This window comes from Melitaea cinxia, chromosome 22 (assembly GCF_905220565.1).
Source record: "Melitaea cinxia chromosome 22, ilMelCinx1.1, whole genome shotgun sequence".
NCBI classification, from domain to species: domain Eukaryota; kingdom Metazoa; phylum Arthropoda; class Insecta; order Lepidoptera; family Nymphalidae; genus Melitaea; species Melitaea cinxia.
The window spans coordinates 3,509,316-3,530,856 of NC_059415.1; the positions used below are offsets into that span (position 1 = coordinate 3,509,316).

A 21,541-nucleotide genomic window follows, 5' to 3' on the forward strand; every position below is an offset into this window, starting at 1 on the left:
CACGTGAAATAATAAAAAGTTTATTAATTTTTAAAATTTTCAGTGTATTGTTGTTGTGTATTTGTTTCAACATCGGAAAAAAAATCATAAATTTTCGCGCACTTTCTGACTTTGGCTAAACTTAAATTATACCACACTCCCGTGATTCAATGTTTTGATATACCTTTGCACCTTTAATTTTTTGCTTGGTAATGAGGGGAACATTGTGTTCCGAGTTCATGAGTGGTAAAAAGGTTAATTAAATTATGTAGAAAAGAGTAGTCCGAGTACAATTTATTACAATTATTTGAGTAAAGTCTACGTTTATTAGCTCTTCTTTTAGCCGGAAAGTATTGTATCGGAACAGTTTTCAAAGACCTTTAGGAAATCGATAATACCCGAACAATGATATTTATTTTATTTAATATTAAATTTCTATTCGACTATTAAATTACATTAATCAACAATCAACATTTACAATCAATAAACAATATAATAAAATAGATATTTTTTATTGAAATCTGATATTTTGGTTATTTTACCATATCTTGGTACATATAGCTCGACTTTGAAAAATGAGGATTTCGTATATTCCTCTGTAAGTATGTTTATTTAGTTACGTTAATCTTTATATATGCTTGGCCGTGTATTACCTTTAAACTACGAATTAATTTAAATGAAACTTGTCATAAATTAAGACAATACGCTATCACAAATAAAGTCACAGCTAGTATAATTACATTGAAACCGTTTTAATAAAAAGAGATAGGTGTTTTTATACCACATATAAATAGTTGTAAGAACGTATTAAAAGAGGTGATGCAGCATTTTACGCTTCGAAGTACTGTCTTTAAATGTACTCAAGTGGATCGCGTTCAGTGATTTGCAAATTTAGTTATTCTAGTTAATAAAATAAATAATAATAATAATAAATATTAATACTAATTACAAACAAAAAGTTTACATATGTGTATATATAATATAATGAAGGTAAAAAATGTATTTTTACATACAATACAAGACTGAATATTTTTTGACTACGTACGTTGTATTACTTGATGTTTGAATTGAAGTCGTTTTTTTCGTTTGCGAGCAAAGATAATTATCTAAGTATATACTACCAATGTTTACCATATCAATGATGAAACTATAATTGTTATGTAGCTATTGTAACTATATAATATTATTAATATACGAGTATACATGACCTAATGTTGTATATATGTATCAATTATGTACATGGGTTAATATTCTACCTGCTTCATAATTAATATTAATACGCTACTTAATTATCATTTCGCACTGTTGGATATTATGAGTAATTACGATAATATTAATGAAAATAAAGCTAGTATGAGACTAATAAAATATGTTTAAATTTATTATATTATTATATTTAACCATAACCGCAGCTTTGAAAGTGTAGTAATCTCAGGAGTTATCAATTTCATTTTTTTCCTTTTTTGTTGGTATGGAATAAACAATTAATATTATGCTTATACAGCGTGCTACTAAACTGGTGCCCTTACGTTTAGGGTCATATAGAGATAAATAGAGGCATAACATAACTATAATCATACATGAAAAAAATGAAACAGTAGTAAGTACAGCTCATTACTAGATAACTTTTAAATCGACAAATTTGAAAAAAAAATATTGAGAAGTCATGGGAAAATTCGCGATAAGTAACCGATTTGACTGACTTAACCTAACCAACTCAGGTGATTGGTCATTGACACGACACTAACGTACAATAATAAAATAGTGTCTGATAGCGCAGATAAGTTAGCCGACCGATGGCGGGCTAACAATCCAGCTGCTGGCTGTGAAATACCACCACACCACCCCACCTCACTTCACCAACCCGCCAGCCCAGCGTGGTGACTATGGGCAAAACACATAAGTTCACTCCATTTTGGCGCGAACTTGTGGAGGCCTATGTCCAGCAGTGGACTGTAATAGGCTAAAATGATGATGATCGCAGTTAAATGGAAGGACGCCAGTTAAACAACACGATGTATAGAGTTAAAAATAACGATTAAGATTTAATATATTTTAATAAAAATTCTGATCAAAAGATATTAATCTGAGAAATTGCATCGCTATCAAGGAAACCATATAAAGCTTTGGATGCTTTGATCCCAAAACCAAAAAGAAACAAAAAACAAATTAAAAAATAAATATACTTGCTACGTTCAAAATAAAAGGTAAAATGGATGAATAATAGATTTTCTTTAATCCCATTCAATACTTATCGTGAGACCGCCTACAGGCACTCTCAGTGAATCCCATTAAGGAATCGTAAACGGCCTGGAACATTTTTTATTCAATAAGTACACGTTTCGTTACGTCATTCACTTCACACAGCTGTGTCCCTTTGTTGTTTAATAAGTATATTTTAAATGTGGAAATATTCATGATAATATAAAGGCTTTTTCTTTTTCATAAAAGATTTTTTTGTCATTGTCGTTGTTATGGCACAATATATTTGACACTGCTTGGGTATAGTATTTCTAATCCACCCACGCATGTTCGATCGCTTACGAATGAGATGTATATATTTGAAATAATTGAAATCGGATTATTAAAAGAGAAGGGAACTGTTATTTAATAATATTGCTCTCGGTATAAAAATGTTCCAAACACAAACTACACAGACACATTGCTAAGGCCAAATAAGTAATTATCTTTCTTATACTTAAACTTAACTTGCTCTTAACATCTATTTCGGATTTTGCGACTCTCAAGGTATATTTTGGACAAAATTTATATAGAATCAGAAGTAAGGAGCACCGGTTTTGTATATCAGAAAGTGTTTGTCGTCCAAAGTCATTATATTAAGGAGGTGCTACTGTAGATCGACGCACAAGTATAATTTTCAAATTAAGTCCTAAAATTTTTTATTTTATTTATTTTAATAAATATATATATTTTATATATCTACGATTCGACATTTATATGTACACTTGTAAAATAATTATGTTAATTAATATTGTTGATAGTGTAATTTTTTTATTAATAAATAAATTAATATTACTTAATTACCTTGGAAAGCTGCTTCAAATATCAATGGGTCTTTGGTAGGTGCGCGCGAGGAGGCGGCCGCAAAGAGCGCGGCAAGCGCGAGCGCGACCCGCGCCATCTCACGCCATGCCATCGCCCATACTCCGCGTGGCAGAACCCTCTGAAACAATGCTTTACATTAGCTCCTAATTTAACACTACTAGACTAGGTATAGACATTTCTTCTGCCATTGCTGAGGTAGAGCACCGCGGGAAATAACCTGCTCTACATCTGTATCGACTGGGTAAGTAAACAACCGTACAGAAGATCACAACTAAATAATACTGTTTTCAGGCAGTGTTGTGTTCATGAGATGAGACAGGTGACCAAGCTATTTGGGGATTGTGGTAGGGTCGGCAACGCGATTGTGATGTTTCTGATAAACTACGGTAAATATAAGATATATAATAATATAATAAAACCGTAAAGGTAAACTACGGTAATCGCTTACGATCAGGTGAGCCGTAAGCTTATTTGCCAACCTAGTTGTACAAAAAAATACTTTCATCACTAGAAATACAGAATTGCGAGATACAGTCTAAAGACTTTTAGGTGTGCTGTTTTCTAGATGTTTATATTAGACATTTAATGAAAACGTGCTATCTTTCATACATTCTAAAATCAATAAATAAGTCTAATAAATAAGTCTAAAAAATTTAATTTCATGATACTTGAATATTTTATTAGCGACAATTATTTAAAATTGTTAATAAAATTACAATTTTTTTTTTAATTCATAAAGAAATATGTATAAACAAATCTTTAGAGTACGTAGGTATTTTATTTACAACTTAATGTGCAAGAATTATTTTCCCGGTCATTTTTACTTTCTTTGTAGCGAGTGAAAGAAACTTGGATAGCTATAACATACGAGCGGGGTTCGTCTGACCCTTTACTTAAATCGTCTGGATCGACTTTAGTAACATTTTATTTTCTTCGACGATTGCCCCAGCGAACGTGACGCCTTGCATTTGATGTGGCATTCAATCGTAATGTTCTCGAAACGAGAGTTTATTTCGGAAATACTTAGAGCACTCAACATAACTTTATTTTTAGTAGATCTTTAGTTGTAATACTAAAATATTTCGTAAAATTTTAATTTTTTTATATAAACCTTTCGAAAATCATTAAACAGTTTGTGCTTTGCTTGCGTGAAATGAAATTTAAACGATGTAATACGGCTAAATTTAAATACTCCGAATTCTTTAAAATAGTAGTTTAATCAAGTGACTTTTAATTTAGCTAATATTACTTACTGTCAATCGTTAAAAGTGTGACATTTGACATTGATAACTTTTGAGAAATATAATACAAGAAAAAGTCAAAACAAACATTTAAAATTTTATAATTAGTAGTTAGGACGTGTTTGTAGTAAAATCGTACAATTATAATTACATTTCTACCAAGGGTAACGAGGACAGTTAAAAAGAAAAAATGTCAGTGAGCTTATTTCTTTTTTCTTTTCTTATGTATTTCCCTATCGTTCAAAACTTAGACAATGGATTAGCTCGCAAGCCTCCTATGGGGTGGATGTCGTGGGGCTACTATATGTGCGGTGTAGATTGCAAAAACAATACTGATAAATGTCTCGAGTAAGTGAGTGTTGACATTTATTTTACATGGTTTACACCGGATAATCCGTGTTTTAATAACTTTTTAAAAGTTCTCTATACAAAATATGATATTTTTTTTTCAATAGAATAAGAAAATATCGATAAGAAAATATCAAAGATAATTTTTTTGCCATTTTTTATTGAATAAATTATAAATTTAAAATATCCTAAAACTACATGTTTTATTTGTAACAAATATTTAATTACAGTGAAAATTTAATAATATCGGTGGCGGATAAATTCTATCGGGACGGATACCAAGAGGCAGGTTTTGAATATATAATAATAGATGACTGCTGGTCGCAGAAGAAACGAGACACCCTCGGTCGGTTAGTACCTGATAAAGATAGATTTCCTCGGGGAATAAAGTTTATTGCTGATTATGTAAGTATATACTTGCATTGAAATCTTGTAAGTTTGCTTATTTCCTAGAGGAGTAGGTTTATATTTATACAAGCTCTATTATACAAGCACATCTTGTGATTAAAATGGAATATAGAGAATTGTTTATAGATAGCAACTTCAAAGTAGCAAAATATAGCTGTAAGTGACTTATCGAAAGGCTCCAAATTTTTTTTTTCTATTGTTTTCCATATCTTCAGTTAGCACGGGCTCAAATATAGATTAAAGTTTGAAGATAGAAATTCCAAGGTGAAATGACTTATTGTACTGCAAAATTATCCTGTACAATTTAACTTTAGATAGGTCATTGAGACCAAAAGACGGTAATTAATAAGTAAGCCTACTAAATTCCTTTAGCTTTTAATCAATCTACTTCAAGCTACATTGCATATCTTTTTTGTGTTTTATATATCCATTTTTATTTATTTATTTTTTCTTTATTAGAAATATGAGCAATGTTTTTGATAGGACTTTAATATCTATTAATGTTCTGCTAAATGTAATAATATTGTAGTTATATTGTAATTTTTGCTCTGCTGTTATGATTATAAGCCTAGTTTGAGGTAAGTTTAGGATGAAAATAGTCCAAATGTTAATAACCGTGATGGTTATTAACATTTTAAAGCAGTTTCAGTACAAGGAGTATCAAACATCAATTTATCATAAGCTTTTGGATGTATAACTATTTATATTATTATGCTTTGACAACATACATATAAACATTACTACAAATACAATAGTTATTACTAAATAAACCCCATTGCTTATTTTCTCTTAAATATAACTTGATTTTATCGTAACTGACATTTCTTAAGACTTTTAACAAGGCACTTGTGTTCCCAATGCACTGTCGGAGTACAAATCTTTTGCCAACAATTACATAAGTACTTGAATTACATTTTCTTTTAAACTTTAATTGAAGTACACGGTAAAGAGAATTTAAGTACTAAAATGTGAAAATTATTCTAGTATTTATAGATTTTAGATTAAAGTTTGAGATGTAATTCTATTTAAATAAACTTTTATATAAGACTAGCTGACCCCGTAAACGTTGTTTTGCCATATATATGATTAACCCAATTTATCCCTCCCGACTTATAACCTAGGGGTATGAAAAATAGACGTTTGCCGAATCTAAGACCTACCCGATATGTACACAAAATTTCATAAAAATCGGTCTAGCCGTTTTGGAGGAGTCTGTCAACTGTGACACGAGAATTTTTATACATAAGATCAGTATCTAGAATAATATACAATTCACTTTGATTTTATTATATTTTTACAAATAATGTTGAATATGATTATTACATCTTTCCTAATTATTAATTGAATATATCATTATCATCATCATTTCAGCCTATTGCAGTCCACTGCTGGACATAAGCTTCCTTAAGTTCGCGCCAAAAATGGCGTAAACTCATGTGTGTTGCCCATAGTCACCACGCTGGGCAGGCGGGTTGGTAACCGCAGGGCTGGCTTTGACGCACCGAAGACGCTGCTGCCCGTCTTCGGCCTTTGTATTTCAAAGCCAGCAGTTGGATAGTTATCCAGTCATCGGTCAGCTTTATAAGTTTGAAGGTGGTAGTAGAACTGTTATCCCTTAGTCGTCTCTTACAACACCCACGGGAACAGAGGGGGTGGTGGTGGTTTTGATATAATTGAATATATGTCTGCATTATTTACTACATAGGCATTATTGTTATATAGGCCATTCAATTTTTGTTTGTTTTTTATATTTTTTAAAAGTAATACAGTCAATCAGTTCAGCCTATTACAGTCCAATGCTGGACAAATTCGTGCCATACATAAAAATGTAAAATATAAGTACAGAGTATAGGTACTATTAAAATATTTAGTAAAAAAATAAATAAACAGATAAATATCAAATATATAATAATAAATGAAAAATAATTGTTTTATTTATTTTTATTTCAAGTACAGTACAGGAGCTAATTTTTAAAAGTCCACTTTTCGACAATTCTAAAGTGAACTCGTTTGTGATAGGTTATTTATTGAATTGGGACAAACATAAAATGATTTTTTTAAGAATTGACATTGTAATAGATGGATTGAAAAGAATGAAATTGATAGGTACTCGTTCACTTTTTCTAATTTTCAAATTTCAAACCACGCTTGAAACTTTTCGAAATGATCACTTTTAAAAATTATCTCTTTAATTTTGATACTGTATCTTCAACAGATACATGAGCGAGGTCTTAAGTTCGGTATGTACACGAATATAGCCGATGTCACTTGTATGGGCTATCCGGGCTCTAGGGGTCATTTCCAAAGTGATGCTAAAATGTTTGCGGAGTGGGGTGTCGATTATTTAAAAGTTGACGGCTGTTTTGTTGCTGAAAAATATCTTAATACAGGTATTTAATTATTAAATTGTTTTATTAATTTATTTATGAACGATACAATAGTTTAATTGCAAGAATAGTCTGGAATAGATCACTATTAGCGATAACATTGCCCGTTGCGCGCTCTGTATTTTGCCTGATATTTTAATTTTTATGTTGTGTATGATTTTTGTATGTTTGTTCATCATCATAACTTCAGCCTATCGCAGTCCACTGCTGGACAGAGACCTTCACAAGTTCGCGCCAAAAATGGTGTGAACTGATGTGTTTTGCCCATAGTCACCACGATGGGCAGGCGGGTTGGTTATGTATGTGCAATAATGGTTTTTCTATTGTATATTATTTAAATATATCTATACAAATTTTAAAAAGTATCTTCTCTAAAATCTCAAGACTAAACTAGTAGTTACTATATTTCTTGATTCGAAGTTAAACTAGGTTTGAATTGAAAAATTTAAAGTTTACGATGACATAATTTTAAATGATATGTTAATGCATTGTAATATAAAAAAAATGTTGGTCATGAGTAGATCTATAGGTATATATGTATCTCTATATATCCACATAGCCACTTAGTGGAATTTTCGTTAGTAAATTTGGTTTTAAACGTTGAGTTATTATTACTAGTAGTAATAATAGTTCAAGGTTTTAAAGCTACTTTACCATCAACACCATATTCGTAGATAAATTTTACCTCAAATGGTACCTATGTTGTTTGGACGCATAGTTTCGTATGGAGAAAGAGATATATTTTTGTTTATACAGCTAAGTCGACAAACAAGCGTACGGCTCACCTAATGGTAAGCGATTGCGGTAGCTTATAGATGTCTGCAACACCAGAAGCATCGCAAGCGCGTTGTCGATCCTACCCCCTATTCCCCCGAGGAGCCCTAGTCAACTTACTCACCACCAGGAACACAACACTGCTTGAAAGCAGTATTATTCAGCTGTGCTCTTCTCTAAGGTCGAGGTAATACCCCCCCCCCCCCAGTCGGGCTGCTCCATAGTTTTAACAGAAAATTTCCGGCTGTGCTTTCTTACCTCAGTTGACATGTGTCAAGCATTGGGTAGTTACAGGTTAAATCGTGAATAAAAATACCTAAATTATAGCATAATTACATATATTTAATATAAATCTATTATAATATTACCTTATCAATACCTATTAAAAACGTCCATAATATTTACAGCATACATAAAGCTTGGCATGCACTTAAACGCCACGGGTAGGCCGATGGTGTACTCCTGTAGCTGGCCTTATTATATAGAGTTTATACACCATAAAAAGGTAGGTAGTCGTATTCTTTTATAGGCGATATTAAAACTATAAAAATACACGAATAAGTAACTGCATAGGCAGGGAGGGGGTGTATTGTTAAAATTACGTCGTATTTAGCTGTAATTGTTATTTTATTTGCCTTTCTTTTGCTATAAAAATTAATAATGGAACTATTTGCATGTAATTACAGTTAATGGCTATATGGTTAGTAAAATTAATTTAGATTTAGTTGTAAAAGAAAATTCTAGTAATTGTATAACATTTCGTGAAATTACTAACGAAAATCCATTTTGCTGTGTTTATAACCTTTATTGTAAAGGCATAGAGAACGATACGAATTCTAATTTAATTAAAATTATGTACCAATATGAAACAGTTATTATAGATATTTCTAAAATTATTAGAAGTTTTTGATAGAATCTTTGATTAAATCATCAAAAGCGACACTGATAAAATGTAAAAACGTGAAAGTAACTAAAAATTCTCTCATTAACAGCCGGATTACAAAAACGTAGCCAAATATTGTAACATGTGGCGTAACTACCACGACGTTGTTACGTCATGGCATGCCATAAAGTCTATAATATTACATTACCAGATGTCCTATGATGAGTTACATGAACATCATGGGCCAGGCCAATGGAATGACCCGGATATGGTAAGTGACTATTAGTAAGGAAACCAGAAATAGCAAAAAGATGCAAGGCCCATGGCATGATTGATCACAAAACAGGTGTTTTAGACCACACGACTGAAGTAACACTTCTTTAGCTCAATCTATATGTATGCATATATATGTATTAGGCCTGCACTGTGTCTTAGATATACGAAACGTAACTGGCAATAAGTGTAAGAGAGAAAGAAAATGTTCGCTCGCACTTCTCTCTGGCTCTCGCTCCGTTCGCTTCCCCAATCACCCTTTTCGTAACGCTCTCGTCACGCATTCACCAGCTTACTCCAAAAGTCAAGCGTATGTAAAGAAGTTCTGCTTCAAAAAATACGGGGCGTAAAATCGTGTGAAATAGTTACTCCGATCAGTAACAGTATCGATTTACTATGCAACGTTGCAGAAAAAAAGAAATCTATTTTTAAATATCATGGTAATCGATTTTAAATAGTAAGCTCAAGAGTAAGTCGCGTGTCGGAGCTGACTCACATTTTTGTAAGATTTTTATTTTGCTTGTGATGATATTACTTTTTTGTAATTGGCTCTCTGCCTTTGTAATCCTGAAAAATAGTTCTTGAAATGTGACACGTATTATTTAATAGAACAATAGTACAATACAATAAATAAAATAGAATACAATATCTATGATGATATACATGATATACTAATTGTAATAAATAAATAAAATAGATAGTAAGATAAGATATAAGATTATGGTAGAAGTCAGACGATGCGAACGATGCGCGGAAAATCTTTTTTTTTTACACGTAGCCTATAAAATCGTTGTTTATTAAAACTTTAATATTTTTGTATTAAATATTGCCTAAAAATAAGTCTTAGCAGACTGAATTAAAATCTGTCCAGAATTTGTTTAATAAGAAATTTGATAGATTTTCATTCAGTTTAAAAAGAAAGCCTCCAAAGTTTCAAATGTTCTCTTTATCAAAAATGACTTTACTAAAAATGTTTATAAATTATAATTTTTTTACAGTTAATCTTCGGTACAAATTCCTTAACAGACAGTCAAAGACGGGTTCATATAGCTGTATACGCGATGTTAGCGTCTCCCTTATTACTGTCTTGTGATATGGATAATATAACTCCGTATGAGAGGGAGTTATTACAGAATTTAGATTTGATGGCCATTGCTCAAGATCCTTTAGGTATTATGGGTAGGCCTTATCAGGTAAATAGTGTAATATTTTTTTTTAGATTTGTCTTAGATGTGTAAACAAAACATGTTTTTTTTTTTGGGTAATGTACATCTTGTTTTTTTTTTTAGTTGCAACACTTAATAACGCTTTGGGTGAAGCCCCACTTACCCAGGAAAGGAGATACGTATCACTCTATCTCTTTCGCTCTTGTTAATTTAGATGAAATCGATCGTTCTATCTCTTTCACACCCGGGCAATACGGATTAAATTCAACGGATTACACTGTTATGGTAATAAAACAATATTCATTCCTTGATACCTCGAAGGTGATTTATCAAAAAGTACTCCATTTTGAATTTGCGTTGACTTGTGAATAAGAGAATGATCGCTTACGCCCGTGTTTTAATTTACTTTTATATATTAAAATATATACAATATATATATTTAATTTTTATCAAATTTATTCCCTAGTAATATGCTTGTCTTTATAATACTATTAAAAGAAGAGAAAATCTGGTTTTCTTCTTAGGCTATAATAAATCACGATACGACTTAACAGAAACCAAGTACCTAGTATTTATATATGTACATACTGCATAGATTTTATTTTATATAAAATATTAAAAGTATGTTTTTGATTTACGATAAAATAAAAATCGAAATGAATTTACTTCTAAAAACAATGTTGTCTATGCAATAGTAATCATTTAAATATGTATTAATAAATGTATATTTTTATATATTGTTGACTTTTATGAATATATGTATAATAAGAATTATAATTTCTTGTTTTAGGACGTGTTCACAAAAACATTTTTAAGAAATATTACAGTACAGGATACAATTACAATTAATGTACCGCCTGAAGGTATGTATGAATTCTTTTTTCCTTTTTGTTATATATACATACATATACATATATATACGCTTCACTCTTCAGGCTGTAATATCCCACTACTCTATATAGGCCTCTTTCCCTATGTACGAGAAGGATCAAAGCTTAATCCACCACGCTGTTCCAATGCGGGTTGGCGGATATATTCCCTACTATGAGTAACGATCGCTATCAGGTGTACATGATAACAACCGGGACCGACGGCTTAACGACTGCACAAACACCCAGACCACGGAATCGAACCCGCAACCGCCAGCGCAACAGGTACAATCGATGGCCGTAACCGTTGTGCCAACGCGGCGCCGTACTTATATATACCATATATAAAATAGAAATATAAATGATAGCAACACTGATTAAATAAATATTTTCTTAATTAAGCTTTTAATACCATAATTGTATTTTTTATCATTTGTTTTTTTTTTTTGTTTTTATCTTGATGATCTGTTAGATAATCTTTTATTACAAATAAATATTTTCTTTTAAAATTTTTCTTTAATTTCATTTATTTTATTTGTGAAATATAATACCTATATTTTTTAATGTTTAATGTGAATTTTAGTAAAAAAACTAGGGCAGAAGTTGAACATTGTCCTGTCTTGAAAACTGTTAAATGCATTATATTTATATAGATAATTGTTATGTTTATCAATACTTTCTAGTTTTATTCTATATTTTTATTATATCTATAATATAAAAATGAGCCGCTGAATGTGTTGCTAAGCGCAAAACTCGAGAACGGTTGGACCGATTTCGCTAATTCTTTTTTTAAAATATTCCTTGAAGTACGAGGATGGTTCTTACGGAGAGAAAAATTCTAAAAAAAAATTAATAAAATTAAAGAATCGACTGTTAGGCGATACGAAGTTCGCCGGGTCAGCTAGTTTTATATAATATTAAGAAAACTATTTAAAGTATAGTTCTACCCGTTTCTGAGCTTGGTGCAAAGCATTACATAAAATGATCACTACGCTTTAGGTCACACTTCCTGAACACTAAATTATTGTCTTTAATAATTGCCAACTTAACATACATTTTTATTTTCAGATGTGATATTGTACACGCTTTTCCCATTATGATATTTTTGGACAAGATGTTTATCAACATTTAATATAATTGTAACGATAATTGATAAATTATGTTAAACATTCCTTTACATATCAATCCAATCTACTTATGTGGAAAAGTTGTTTGAGACATAATAAATGTTTGTTGAACTGAAAAGAATAATATATTACATAAAAGTTGTTTCTTTCCTTATTTACCTTTTCTTGTTTCATCATTCATGAATCAATCAATCATTCAATCATTAATATATATATATATATATATATATATATATATATATATTTATAAATGAATCGATTTTGCTGATTCTTTTTTGTTAGAAAGGAGATATCCCAAGGGCGGTACCATGATAAGGAAACCAGGATCTGATGATCGCATCCCAGAGAAATCGGCGGGAATCTTCGAAAATTGCAGTGGCAACTAGTGCGTTTGTTAATTTTTTTCGTCTACTTAAGTTGTATTATTTGTCGACGTAATTGTAGTCGGTTTTTTTTTCAAAAAGGTTTTTAGACGAGAGCCGTTAAATTAAAAGACTTATCATTTTTTATTTAGGTAGGGCACAGCAGGAAATATCTTACTCATTTGGAGTATCCCAACTGGGGAAGTAATTATACCTTGCAGAGGATCACGGCTAAATAACACTTCTCTTAAGTAGTGCTTTGTTCCTGTGGTGGGTAAGGTGACCAGGGCTCTTGGGGGGGGGGATGTGCTTGCGATGCTCTTGATGATGCGTCTATAGTCTATGGTAACTGTCACTTTTGTAGTATTAAAAAAATATTTCTTAGCTGTATTATATGTAGATATGAAAAATCAGAATCGAATTGGTAGCCGCTGGCGCTGGGGCAGCTATTCGCATTACTACACCAGTTGATGTAGATTTATTGATCATAAGGAAACTTTATTACGGTATACTTTTCACGGCTGCTGAATAGACCCAAATATTACCAGAAGGAGCTTTTACTAATGACAAAAAAAAAAGTAATACTAAAAATTATAGATACTAATGTAGCAAAAGAGTTACTGCTTGGTCTTCACATGAAGATAAAAATAAACATAAAATCTAAGTATATTTTCAACATTATCTTACATTTCTTGCCAAGAGTTAAGCGCCAAACTGCGATCGTTAAGACACTTACTGTTCCGAAAATAGCATTTAACTTGAAAAATTCTCTACGCCTTTTATTTTTAACTGACTTCAAAAAAGGAGTAGGTTACTCAATTCGACCTTTTATATATATATATATGTATGCTTGGGTATAACTTCGTCGTTTGACCGTGAACCGATTTTGATAATTCTTTTTTTTTTGTTGGAAAGTAGATATCCTAAGTTTGGTATCATAATAAGGAAAACCAGGATCTAATGATGGGATCCCAGAGAAGTCGAGAGAAACCCTCTAAAATCCGCATAAGTTTTACTGGGTGAACCAAATTTAATGATTTTTAATTTAATTGAAAGCCGATGTTTATCATGTGGTCACATTTAAATTTCATCGAGATCTGATTAAAACTTTTGGAGTAATCTTTGATAATGCGTATTTACTTGACTATTTTTTCGTCTACCTACGTTGTATTACTTGTCGATGATGAAATTATTATCGTCTCTACTGATATTTGAATATAGATTCTTTTTAAATTAAAAATAATTAAATTACCGTTTCGTTTATTTTTATAGCAATATTTTTAATAATCATAAAGCTAAGTTTTTATTAGTATTTGAAATAACTTGAATGAAAGACAACTGAAGAAATTTGGTTTTAATTATTTATTTTTATCTGAGTAATCACTGCGTAGCTTATGTTGCGGATATAATTTTCAAAATCGATGATCTCCAAATAAAAAAAAATATTAACGATAAGATCTCTTCAAGGCATAGTGTCGGTAGTACGCAGATCTTGTACCTACAATTTATTGTGTAGACATATAAAACACACTCATACTCACACCACACACAGATACGCAGACATATCCTTCTTATCCTGCATCATTTTATTTATTTTTTAATTAGGTATGTATAATTTACTTAAGCTATCTTATGTATAATTTGCTTTAAGGAATAAGTAATTATACAAGAATAGAAGAGCACACTGTTTCATTGTGTCTCAGGTTTTTGCCTATCAAAAGAACCAGGGTTCTCATTGTATGTAATTTTTTTTTTAAATTGTTTCTAGCATTTTTATGAAAAATTAAGATTGATATTGAGGATTGGAATCGATTTTTTTATTATTTTCGAACTAAGTCTAAAATATAGTAAACTTTGTAGGAATTGTGAAAAAGTGGACTGGACTAGTTTTAAAAACTTCCTCGAATTATTTCTTACACAAATATGGTGTCAAACATGACAAATGTTATTTTTTGTGAATATTAAAATTTTTGTATTGTACGTAACTAGCAAGAAAAATAAAACAAATTTGAAGTTAAAAATGCTTATTATTCCTTGAAATCTATTACAAAGGATTGTTTACGTATTCTATTTTTGTAATGATTTACAAAATCAAATTTAAATTTAATTAGCTATAAATATGTGTGAAACAATTTATACGACAAAGTTACAATTATCGTGTTTCAAAGAACTTCAATAAGTGAAAGAAAAAGCTTTATTAGCTATATGAAGATTTATAAATCTTCTCACTTTTCCTTTAAGTTATTTTTATTTTGTAATTGAAATCTAGAACTTAGAATATAAATTATATTTTTACCCGGTTTCTGATGCATGCCAATAATTCAATATACATTTTAAACATTTGACCGCTTAAAAACCTTCGTGTATTTCGTGACCTAAAATTCTATAAAAGCTCTTTTAAAGATTATATTTAAATAAATGTCCCTCTTTCAGGAATTGTGTTTATTACGCAGTAATATGACAGCGTCGAACGCCTTACTAAGTTTTATACATGTTGTCCTTTTGCTTAAAAATAAACAAAATCGCTTAAAGTATATTATAATATTTGCTTAAACTGATTATTATTTAATATTATCCAGATGTATAGTTTTCATCGTGGTTAACGGTTTACTTCGAAGAATAGTAGAATAGTTTTTGTGTCATCATCAAATATCAAGCGCAATGGAATCGTAACCAAAACCGAATCGAAGTCACGTTAGAAATTAGTGCATTTAATCCTCTTAACATAAACAACGTCATCCTTTTTCCCTGAATTCTATTTAGAACGAAGGCAATTATTTACATTAAAATTTGTCATTAAGTCTTTTAAGAAATGAAATAAATGTGGAACGAAATAAATATATAATTTGTTTTCTATAAAAATACTTATATTTATATACCTATATTTGACAACATAATATACTATATTAGACATGGCAGCATATAGTGATTATTAATTTCGTAATATATTTATTGCTCGGCTATAGGCAACATATTGCATTCTTAGTATGTCGACTATAAAACAGTTAATGTAATTATTTCGCATATTGATAAAAAAAAATAGTTTTGGTTCAAGTTTATATTATTCTTTCGGCTGTAGAACATTGGGTATGGCTGATTTCGTCGACTATATTTAGGTAAGCTATACATGAGAAGCCGACATACGGCAGGAATGCCTACCCGGGCATCCTGGATATCACCCGTAAATGAGTACCCCTGCGATATCAAAAAAAAAAGTACATGAGACGTGTCGAGATTATAACTTCGTTATATCAAATTAGTCTTTATTTATATACTAGCGACCCGCCCCGGCCTCGCACGGTTGCAAAAACTATCAGTGTTCCTCTAATTATATTATGCATGTATTATACATATAAAAATTCCTCTTCAATCACTCTATCTATTAAAAAAAAGCATCAAAATCCGTTGTGTAGTTTTAAAGATTTAAGCATACATAGGGACAGAGAAAGCGACTTTGTTTTGTTTTTATACTATGTAGTGATGATGCAAACATTTTATTCACTTACAGAATTAACATTCGTTCTACGAGGAGAAACAAAAAGCACAAAATATCATAATTTACCCTCAACGTAACTTTTAAGGCGACAAAATAAATACAACATAAGATATAAGCTTATGGATACGAACGTGCTTAGATTAAGCGAAACGCGGAGGGAAATATGTATTTCTAATCCTAATAAGACGACTAGATTTGTAAACGTTTGTTATCCGTGGGAAGCAAAAATTATTTCGGACATTGTGTTACGAGATATTTGGACATGAAGATAAAGGGTCTACTAAAACTATATGCTTTGGTGTAACTAAATGGTCTACTTATTATATGTAATGTTTTTCTGAGAAGAATTCGAATTTTTTTCTATTTATTCCATTAGTGTGGCTAAGAGTAGGTATACTCTCCTCCTTGTAAGCGGCAACCATAGCCTTTGGATCCCTGCACTGTTCGGAGAATTGCAAGCTCGTTGCCGACCGGTACGGTACCTTGTCGTTTGCTTATTTATAATGCATCCTCAAGATCAACGTACACGGGTACGACGTATAAATATTTTGCTTGGTATAAGTAGAAATAATAAAAAATCTACGTGCAACTCTGGTTCAATGGGTAATTGACAATTGGCGGTAACTAATTTTAAGTATATTTTTAAAGTGACTTTAAAAATGTAGATAATTATAGATTTAGGTACTTATATAATTGTAGGTTATATAATAAAATGCTATATCTACCTAGCTTATTTGATTTAATATTAATATTGCTTTTACTTCGTTTTATTAGAACTTTATTTACCAAGCAATTTGTAAAACTACCAAAAGATCTTGCTCGCCGCCATTTTATGGTTCGTACGTGCCATCTGTGGGAAGAGATAATAATATTGGTATCTTCACTATTAACTAACTTTGACAATTAAACTTTCGTCAATTTGGTAAATTAAATTACTACTACCTACTCTTAATCTCATCATCGTCATCATCATTTCAGCCTATCACATTACACTGCTGCACATAGGCCTCCACAAGTTCTCGCCAAAAATGGCGTAAAATCTTGTGTTTTGCCACTCTTAACCTAAACTTTTAATACTATGGAATCTATTATGTATTTGTATCTGACCTAACCATTCAGCAGCCTGTAATATCACACAGCTGAGCATAAGTCTTTTTCTCCATATAGGAGAAGGATCAGAGCTTAATCCACAACGCTGCTCCACTTAGGGTTGGGGGATACTATTTATGATAACTGGGTACGAGAGCTTAACGTGCTCTCTAAGGCACGTTGTGAGAACTCACAAGGACAGACATCCAAATCAGAAAGAAATATTTGTAAATATAAACATCCATTGCGAGTGGAAATCGAATCCGCAAACCGCAGGTGTTTAGGCGCCGACACGACACACGCCCCACTACACCAGAGCGGTTGCTAACGTATATAGCGATGAGAGCTCTTTGACTAGTTGACAAGGCTAACGAATGCCACGCTTCAGCGTTTGGACAGATTCTTCTTCAACAATTAGAATAACCATTGCTCAAGTACCAAGAGATATGAAGATACGGATTGAAGAAATTACAAATTGTTTCCATTTATTTCTCATAATATTTAATATATAGATATACTTTATTGCACTTAAAAATAGAATATACAGAAAATTACATGTATAGTTGATGACAAAGGTGGACTTATCCCTAGAAGAGATCTCTTCCAATCAACCAATGGTCATGAGAGAGAGAGTGTCATATAGCAGGGGACACAGTGCAAGAAATAACAATGTAAAGAAAATAGTTGAATAACTGTAATGTATTACAAACTTATAAGTATAAATATATACACACATACATACATACACACATAAATACATATAAATACATAACATAATAGATAGGTAATTATATACTTTTATATTCACTAAGTAGATGATTGTAAACTAACTTGAGAAATAACTAATATGTAGTACCTAGATTTATTTATTATATTTTTTTGTTCTCTTTCATAATGTCCACTCGTTCTTTTATCAAGTACTATTTCGTTTCTGTTTTTATATTTAGAAATTTCTACTAGAACCACATTATATTACGCTGTGCTCAAAAGTAATACATTTATTTGACATTTAAATTGTCTATCAATTATGTACTTTACAATTTGCTCTCATCTTTTGTCAAGGAAGAGTTGTTAAAAAAAATATTTTTTGTTTGTTTTTGTCTTGTTGAAGTGAAATGAAAAATGAAAATTTGTCCCAAACGATCGTGTCATTACAAATAGTTAGGCCGCAATGTGTCCTATGTTTTCCCACTATACGTGTACAAATTGCTTTTTCTACTGAAACTACGTTAAGTTATAAGTAATAAATTCCAATAGAGGCATATAATTTTATATAGAAATTTTTTACCGCCTGGGGAACAATTACACCCACGCTTTAGGGTTTACGTTAAAAGCTATACAATGTTATAAATACAGCAAATCAAACAAATGTTGAACTTATCACTGTCCTATTTTTATTGGAATATTTATAGTTTTTTATTTTCTAATAAAAACTCTTTCCTGATAATAATGAGCTAAAAAAATCCTATTTACTGCAGTCGTTCGAAATTTAAGCGCGTACATAAATTTTGGCGATTCGTTTTTATTTATATGAATTAGTATAAAAAATATCTAAATTCTAAATTATTTCGTAAATGACTATTTACTGCGAAAATACCTATTAATTACTTAATGGAAACACTTGGAAAGTCCATCCGACAAACACGGCACAAGTTGGTAAAAACTTAGAGATGTAGTGCTGTTTTATGTTTCTATCTCATTTCAAATATTAATTTAATTAAGACAAATAAACGAAAAGCTTTCGAGAAGTTTATTCATAAAAGTTTTTACTTATAACACCTAATTAGTCTAATTACATTTAAAAAATGTTTACGAGAAACGGGAAAGAAAAGAGGAAAATATACTTTACCAGCGAACATAAGGTAATTAAGAAATAAATAATTTATATAAACTAAGACATACAAGAACAAAAAACTAGTTTTTGATATTGTTGTAAAGGTGCACTGTGTTATGTAATGTTGTTAACTTATCATGATCATAATTGAATTATTATCATCTATTTCAAGCTTTTATAACACCTCTTACTTTACTTGCTAATTGTAATACATGAAGTATTGACCCCTCTATTATATACGAGTACCTAACGTTATAGTAGTAATTAGTTGTTTCGTTTTAATATGGGTAGGGTTATATAATTAACGAAATTATAAAAGGCATATGTTTTATTACGAAATGTTACAATATTATACATTAAAATTCACAACTTAAGAGGAAAGGGTACTTTAGAGACTTTTGAAAAATAGGTATTTGAATAAAATGTTCCTGTCTCATTGTATGCTGCCGCCGCGCCCCGGACAAGAAAGGGACAACTGCAGCTCAGACCGTTTTGGGTAGAAAATTATTGACCAAAAACAGCATTTCGTAGTCGACTATTTTTTCCCCAAAACATACCAATTTTTTTTATGTAACTAAAAAACCTTCAGCCATTCCCCCATGTTCTCGGATTTTCGTAAATATGCGTAATTTTTCTTTGATGAGTGTTTGAAAATGTATAAAAAATCAGGCAATATTTCTAGTTTTTGAAGACTCCTACTTCCTATGATAATAAGAATATGAAAAAAACCAAGACATAGGGTATGGTAATGGTAGTTAAAGGTTTTATGTTTAAAAAATATTTGATCTAGTGTCATTATCCAAGGAGAAAACAGTCAACTACGTTTGTATAGAGAAAAAGCCGGTATCCTTTATATAGAGATAGTTATGGAATAGTGCCAAGGATGCTGGAAGCATTTTCCCGTTGAATCGCTATGCCGATTTTCTGTGCAAAGGATAACAATAATAATAATAATAATACTTGTCTTTTGGCTGTCGAAATACTCATAAAATTGTACATTATAAGTCAAACCTTCAGTACTCAAGCAATATCTAAAATTAACGGTCGCTAAAATAAGTCGATAGAAAAGGTAGAATTTAACTTTTTACATATTGATTACAGTAGCTTATAGACTTCTGTAATACCAGAAATATTGCAAATGCGTTGCCGTCCCTATCCCCAATTTCCCCCAGGAGAACTGTGAAAAGCCGTGTTAAGAACGTTTTTTCTTGCAAAAACGCTAAGCTTTTTTAGAAACATTAACTTTAGAGAATCTTTTGTGATATCGTAAGCTATACGTACTACCTTTCTGAAAAATATTATACTTTCCCCTCAATTACTTATGCTGCGTTAATTGATGCTTATATCGCGTAATTGGGACTAACATCTTTGTCTCATATCATAATTTATACCTAAAATATTGTTCTTTTTTACTATAGTTAATTATAAAAAAAAATGAACAGTTGAATTGGTTAGTCGAACTTGACAATGTATGTTTGCCAAATAAAAATCTCGTTGATTTTAAATTTTTTGTTCTAGACTGCACAGACGTACCTAAGTAAACATACGTTCTGAAATTAATTCTTAACTACACGTTTCTTTAAATTAACGTAAGATAATTGTTGTGAAGCTAATAAGTCTAAAGAATTTCGTGTAATTTGTTTTAGAAAAAAAGAATATAAAATAAATTAATAAATTTATTTTGCATATTGAATCACTGTAAATAAACTAATGTTTTATCATATAACGAAAAACTTGCACGAAATTAATATTCATGTTTCAAATGCTTTTAAAATAAAAAATAATTGAATTTTGTGTTACTTTATATAAAAATGTTAATTTTTAACTTCCATACTGTCCTGTTATCATTACAATTTTAAAATAATAAAAAGCCCAATAAAAATCTACTTTAAGGTAGCAAGACTAATGAATTCGGAGTCCAATTTTTCAAAGAACTGACCTTAGAAGATTATTTTAATTCGCTAACACAAGGAATTTTAACAACAATTTTTTCTAATTTCTAACTAAAATTTTATCAAATCCTAGATTATAAACGAAAACAATGTCAGACAAACGGTATGCCTTAAAAGAAATTCTGTAACACGTATTGCCACCGATCCGCTGTAAGTCATGGCAGTCTATTAAATTGCTTGGTATTATAGGATTACAATACTGAACCCAAAATTGTTCCAACATCCCTAGAACATAGAATTATATTAGCAGTAATTTAACGAACCATTTCGATCACGTATTTCGTCAA

General features: G+C 30.8%; 2 protein-coding genes across 2 annotated transcripts in view; one reads left to right on the forward strand and one right to left on the reverse strand.

The window, feature by feature from the left end:
• The window catches only part of LOC123664396 (pikachurin-like), a 129,988-nt gene extending 126,852 nt beyond the window's left edge, over nt 1-3,136 (reverse strand). Inside the window, exon 1 of the mRNA XM_045598942.1 lies at nt 3,025-3,136. Coding sequence (XP_045454898.1) covers nt 3,025-3,136 — 112 coding nt within the window. The remainder of the gene's footprint in view (nt 1-3,024) is intronic.
• A 1,130-nt stretch (nt 3,137-4,266) lies between these two features.
• On the forward strand, nt 4,267-12,659 carry LOC123664775 (alpha-N-acetylgalactosaminidase-like). The gene is made up of 9 exons (XM_045599254.1): nt 4,267-4,634; nt 4,865-5,039; nt 7,258-7,432; nt 8,611-8,708; nt 9,196-9,357; nt 10,358-10,552; nt 10,649-10,810; nt 11,316-11,388; nt 12,463-12,659. The coding sequence occupies exons 1-9, from the start codon at nt 4,477-4,479 to the stop codon at nt 12,492-12,494; spliced, it is 1,230 nt and encodes a 409-aa protein (XP_045455210.1). The 5' UTR covers nt 4,267-4,476; the 3' UTR covers nt 12,495-12,659.
• The last annotated feature ends 8,882 nt before the right edge of the window (nt 12,660-21,541 follow it).

Coding starts and splice junctions, on each gene's coding strand:
- LOC123664775 (XM_045599254.1), top strand. CDS start 4,477: ATGTCAGTGAGCTTATTTCTTTTTTCTTTTCTTATGTATTTCCCTATC. Junction 4,635..4,864: donor AATACTGATAAATGTCTCGA/GTAAGTGAGTGT, acceptor ATTTAATTACAG/TGAAAATTTAATAATATCGG. Junction 10,811..11,315: donor CAACGGATTACACTGTTATG/GTAATAAAACAA, acceptor TTCTTGTTTTAG/GACGTGTTCACAAAAACATT.